Raw genomic sequence first — 6215 nt, forward strand, 5'->3', positions numbered from 1 at the left:
CAGAACCAAAAAAAAATGGTGGACACATTCCTTGTACGAATTGTGTTCAGCTTAAATCATTTATATATAAGAGAGAGAGCTTATATTTCCCTGCAAAGGATAATTTAGAGACTTTGACATGTCCATTCATGGTTTATTTGAGGTATGGGTACAGTTTAAGATAGATCAACTGTAGTGTATTATCTGTTAATTATTTCAGGGATGGCCATTTTTCTATGTGATGCCTGCTATTTTTCTTGGATCTTTCTTCATTCCAAAGTCATTCATCCAAAGTCTGATAAAGAAGCGATACGGCTTAATGAATGATGAAGACTCGGATCAGATCCCAGCAGAAACAAGGATCCTTCTGGAAGAAGTAAGATCATTACTGTGAAACTTGTCTAATCCATAATCATGCCTAATAGTAATATGATGTGAATTTTAAGTTTTTTAGTAAATTCATTTGGTTAAAAGTTGTATAATCTGAAATGTTGTTTAATCTGATTGGTTTCTTTGGTACAAGTGGTGTGCAGATTAGACAAGTTTTACTGTATTTACTCAAGGAAAATGGGTTTTACGTTGTGAAAAATAAAATAAAAATTTAATTAAAGATATTTATCAGTAAGCTTTTCTAATTTTACAATTTTAACTTCTCCAGGTAAATAACCAATGAAATATAAAAGAGCCTCCTTTTTCTCGTTATATTAAACGTGCAATATAAAGTTTGCCAAAATTCTATTTGGCATACTTAAAAACTACTTGATTGTGAAATGTGTACTTAGAAGCTACACGTACCATGATAGTACTTTAATGTGTTATTCCCAATATTATCCTTGTGTTTCATTAGGATGAAAAAAAAAATTCCAAAGGATATTTGCTATGTCATCTTTGTTTTAAAATATGAGTACCGGTACTATGTACAATATGCATTTTTTTTAAAGGTGTTAAATGATCTCAAGGAATCGGAAACAGGTTTACCTGGCAAACTTTTGGATTACCCATACAAGGACCTAGCTCTCTACAGATGTAAAGGAGAAGAGATAGTGATACACAAGCTCATCGACATCCAATCTGTATCGTTCCGGGTGCTGATAGGCATCCCTTCACACTTGTTAAATAGCAAAACAGGTGAAGCATCTGCTCAGAATCCACCAGCGTTCACTGGAAATCCCATCAAGACTTCATTTAGTTCATCCAGTTATAAACAGTCATCTCCGTCACTTTCAGAACTGAGAGGAAATGAATCGTTAGGGTTTCTGGGAAATGAAAAGTCAACCCTTTCTTCTTCGAAATCAAGAGACTCATCTATAGGGACTCTTGAGGACCCTATGGTACCGAAGGGAAGTAACTCTCAAAGTAACGCGGAAGAACAGGAGGAAAGTGAAAATTCCGAAATTCTTGATTACATTTCGGATATTTCCAGATGGGAGAAAAAATTTGCCATTCTTCGGGAAATATTGTTATCGAGACAGTATTTCCAAGAAGAGGCTGTGTTTTATTACATCATTTTGATGTTTTTCATTTTGTCATTGTATTTGACACCTCCATACTATAGACTTATTTATTTGAATATTTTCACAATCAATGGTTTGATTTTAAAATATCATAGATGTAACGGTAATGTGATTAGGAAGAAAAGTCACGAACAAGTGCTCAAAATCCTCACCGCCAGCGAACTTCAAAATCATTCAAACTATGTAGCGGCAGGCAGAAGATACTGCATGAGAAGGCTTAAACAAAACTGTAACACGTACAGACTTCAGAAAAGGAAGGCAGAAGACTCTTTCCAGGATAAACTTCAGTTGCTTATGAACGTCGCTCTCCATCGCTTTGTACCGAACTGTGAAAACGTGTACAACTGTGCAGGAGGAGTGCGGGCGTGGCCAGCAAACTATTTCAACCAAGATTTCTTTTGGGCTTACCGGATGCAGAAACATGTGAAAGAGTTAAACAGTGTGACTGTTAAAGAGGTGAAAAATATAAAGTAGAGTTATATATGGTCATATTCGAAAACGGTTGACAAATAAAATACTTATATATGTATTTATTTACTGCAGTTTTGATTTCACTGATTAAAAGACTAATGCATATGAGTTAAAGCTGGGTATGGGCAATTCTATGCAAGTAAGCTTATATAAACCAGAAGTCTCTGTCGAGACTGTAGCTCTACTGGTTTGTACTTTAAACAAAGGGAGGCAAAAGTAGCAGTTGGGATAAAAAACTACAAAAGCAATAAATAGAATAATGATCCTTGATTAAGTCTCTTTTTGTGGCAAGATTGCAAGAAGACCTCAACTGTAGGAGTACCTTTCAATAAAATTTTACAGAATTTTGAATTTTAGTTACCATGGCAACATCATTCATAAAAAAACGATAAAGACAATTATGTTTCTCAGTGTAGACTACTTGTATGCCACATAATACTATATAATCAGACTAAAACTGTATTTGGAGTAGAATTTTTTAAGTATTTTACAAAAATTTCTATTTTTTAGTAATCACGGCAACACCATTCATTGAAAACATAAACTGACACACAGAATTATGTATCTTAGTCTATTTGTGTGCCAAGTTACATGTATATTAAAATCAGACAAACTGTAGGAGGAGTAGAATAATATTTTCGTCATTCATACAGTATTTTGAAATCCAGTTAGACATTTTGCTTAAAAAAAACCCTACAATTTTCAGTATTCAGTGCATAAATATTTACAACTGTAATAATTCTACTACATGTATCGTGTTCAATGTATTATGTATCTTAGAATTATGTATCATAGCCTAGTCTACGTGTGTGCCAAATTATACTGAAATCAGACCAAAACTTTAGGAGGAGTAGCGTTTTGAAAGTACATGTATTTCACAGAAATTTCTATTTTAGTATCCACGACAACACCATTCATCATGAACATAATTGAAAGTTCCAAAATTTGTATAGTATATGTTTTTACAAAGTTAGATAATCAAATTAGGCCCCTTTGAACAATGTAGACAAAAAGATTATGCAAATGTTCAGGTAATACTAACGGATTACAAGATAATGTACACGTAGATATAAGACTAGAGAGTCACTCACATATGAACAAAGTCACAATTTGGTCATACAAGAAAAGCGAATTTATCTCACTAACCAGAAGTCTCTGTCGAGACTGAAGCTCTACTGGTTTGAACTTATAGCAAAGGAAGAGAAAAGTACTTAAGCAGCTGGGATTTGAAATAAATAGAATAATGATCGTTGATAAAGTCTCTTTATGTTCTTAGTGTAGTCTACTTGTGTGCCAAGTTATACTGAAATCAGACCAAAACGTAGGAGGAATAGCATTTTGAAAAAATTTTACAGACATTTCTATTTTTAGTAACCACGGCAACACCCTTCATCAAAATTAAAATTTAATCACAGAATTATGTTTTTAGTGTATTCTACTTATGTGCCAAGTTATATTGAAATCAGACCAAAACTGTAGGAGGAGTAGCATTTTTAAACAATTTTTCAGATATTTTATTTTTTGTAACCACGGCAACACCGTTCATCAAAATTGAAAACCGATAAATAGAATTATGTATCTTAGTGTAGTCTACTTGTGTGCCAAGTTATAATGAAATCAAACCAAAACTGTAGGAGGAGTAGCATTTTAAAGAATTTCACAGAAATTTCTATTTTTAGTAACCACGGCAACACCATTCATCGAAATCAAAAAGCGATACACAGAATTATGTATCTTAGTGTAGTCAACTTGTGTGCCAAGTTATAATGAAATCAAACCAAAACTGTAGGAGGAGTAGCATTTTAAAAGAATTTCACAAAAATTTTTATTTTTAAACCCAGGCAAACCGTCATCAAAATAAAACCGATACACAGAATTATGTTTTTAGTGTAGTCAACTTGTGTCCAAGTTATACTAAAATCCCAAAACTGTAGGAGGAGTAGCGTTTTGAAAGAATATCACAGAAATTTCTATTTTTAGTAACCACGGCAACACCGTTCATCAAAATCAAAAACCGATACATAGAATTATGTATCTTAGTGTAGTCTACTTGTGTGCCTTTAAATAAATAAACCAAAACTGTAGGAGGAGTAGCATTTTAAAAATTGTTTACAGACAGACGGACAGAAAACGGACAGACGGAGGGACCCGGACGCATTACCATCGCATAAGCTCTTCTGGTCTCTGACCAGTAGAGCTAAAAACAACAAAATGTAAAATTGAAATTAAAATCCAAAAGTACTGCTAACTGGCTAAGCAGTACTGAAAAGCGCCTTTGATTTTTCTACAAAGTAATTTGGTGGTTAGTTTGATTGAGCTCAAGCTGTGCACTTATCAGTTAAACAGGAAAGTTCATATTTATTTTAATGTTTAACATAAAAAAATGACCTTCACCAAGTATGTTCTAAGTACTAGCAGTGCGTCAAGCAAACAATGAGATGCATTGCACTGCAATGATATCTTATTTAAGGGGCCAGTATACATGTACGAGATACACGAAATAGTTAACCTTTTTTAAATTTTACAGCATCTCAGGAAGCTTTCACACAGGTTTCTTGGCTTTAAAAAAAAGAATTTTTATGTGCCCGGATTGATAGATCGAGGGCGCATATTTTGTCCTGTCTGTCTGTTTGTCTGTCTGTTGTCAACTTTAACCTTCGCCATAACTTTCGAACCATTAGAGATAGAGACTTCATATTTGGTATGCACTTACTCCACTAGTTCAGCTCTTTCAAATGACACCAAGTTCAATGACCTTGTGACCTTGACTGTGACCTTCACCATAACTTTGAACCATAAGAAAATTTAGATATAATAGTACCCCAGGAAGCTACCTTGTGACAAATACATAAGTGATCTGTTACATGTAACCTAAATGTGGGCTTATAAACTAATCCTTCCTTTTTAGTTTGCTTATATGCAGTTTATATGCCCCTCACCAAAAAAAAAAAAACCCAAATTATCAAATGTATGTGTTAAATGAACAAAGATGATCTGTTTTAATATTTATTTTATTTTAACAGTCAAGCACTTAAATCAATACACATAAAACAATGAGTTAGAAGCATTCCAGTCATTTCAGTCCTTTTATGTTCACTCCTCCACTATTTTTTATCCAATAGGAACCTTTTTACTGCTCCAGGGAATCCCCCCTTTCCCCTGAGGCTCGGTGTAGAAGTATTATCCCTCCTCGTGGGAATGAAAAATTAAATTTTTAGACAAAAAAAATATTTGAAGATATATTTAATTTTTAATTATGAAGAACAATAAGAAATGTTTCATGAATGTGTCATGTTAGATTATCATAATTTACATGTTTTCAGCATGTTGGCCTATTTTCAGAAGTGGGTTAGACCCAGGGGCGAGAAATTTCCCCATCTGTAATGATGTTCTATTGAAACTTTTCAAAGGGTCGATTTATTCTCTCATTTAAAAAACTATCAAAATCATTGTAAAATAATTATAATTTGTCGTAAAAAAAATGGGCCACATAAAGTAGTTTTGGCACATCAACCTAAGTTTATATTTCAGCAGTGACCCCCCTTTAAAAAGACAGCAGAAAAGGCACTAAAATGTGCACATTCATGTGTACAATGTACTATACATTGTAATATAGTAAACTAAGTTTACTCACTCTGAAAAATCGTTAAACACAAAGGATTCGGGTGTAAACTGGATCTAGGGATGTCTCCACTTTTAGGATGACGATTGTAAAGTCACGCGCTGGATGGTCCCCCAAAAAAATTAATTGAATTTCAGAAATCACATATTTTCTGTTCTGTGAAAAAAAACTTTATATCAATACAAAAAAAACAGACAAGGTGATCAAGTACTGTTATTATGGAATTTGGTCAACTGGGAAAGAAAGTACTGTGAAATCACCAATTTTCATGGAGGTTTAATTTTCGTTGTTTTCGAGGTATGGAGAAACCCAACAATTTATATCCACCACATAATGTTAGCTTTCATATGCATTAAAACTTTCTCAAACCACAAAATCAAATACCCCACAAACCAATATTTTTTTCTTCAAACCTCAAAAATTTTACCCCACAAAAATATGTGAATGTACCATGCAAATTAAAGAGCCACCAGACATATGGTAAGAATCTGAAGATACATCAAACATATACAGCGTATATGGTAATCTTAAGAATAATTACAATGATTACTGTATGCAGGAAAAATTTCGCCCCCGTTTTATTTTCACCCTACCCCCATTTGAGTGAATTTAATGTGGGGCGAATTCAA

General features: G+C 33.5%; 1 protein-coding gene across 1 annotated transcript; it reads left to right on the plus strand.

Annotated features, from left to right (window-relative positions):
* The first annotated feature begins 203 nt into the window (after nucleotides 1–203).
* Nucleotides 204–1992, plus strand: LOC134275007 (uncharacterized). The gene is made up of 2 exons (XM_062757244.1): nucleotides 204–355; nucleotides 921–1992. The coding sequence occupies exons 1-2, from the start codon at nucleotides 221–223 to the stop codon at nucleotides 1965–1967; spliced, it is 1182 nt and encodes a 393-aa protein (XP_062613228.1). The 5' UTR covers nucleotides 204–220; the 3' UTR covers nucleotides 1968–1992.
* The last annotated feature ends 4223 nt before the right edge of the window (nucleotides 1993–6215 follow it).

This window comes from Saccostrea cucullata, unplaced genomic scaffold (genome assembly GCF_032062105.1).
Source record: "Saccostrea cucullata isolate Sc308-1 unplaced genomic scaffold, CSIRO_AGI_Scuc_v1 ctg273, whole genome shotgun sequence".
Taxonomy (NCBI): domain Eukaryota; kingdom Metazoa; phylum Mollusca; class Bivalvia; order Ostreida; family Ostreidae; genus Saccostrea; species Saccostrea cuccullata.

Coding starts and splice junctions, on each gene's coding strand:
- LOC134275007 (XM_062757244.1), top strand. CDS start 221: ATGCCTGCTATTTTTCTTGGATCTTTCTTCATTCCAAAGTCATTCATC. Junction 356..920: donor CAAGGATCCTTCTGGAAGAA/GTAAGATCATTA, acceptor TTTTTTTTAAAG/GTGTTAAATGATCTCAAGGA.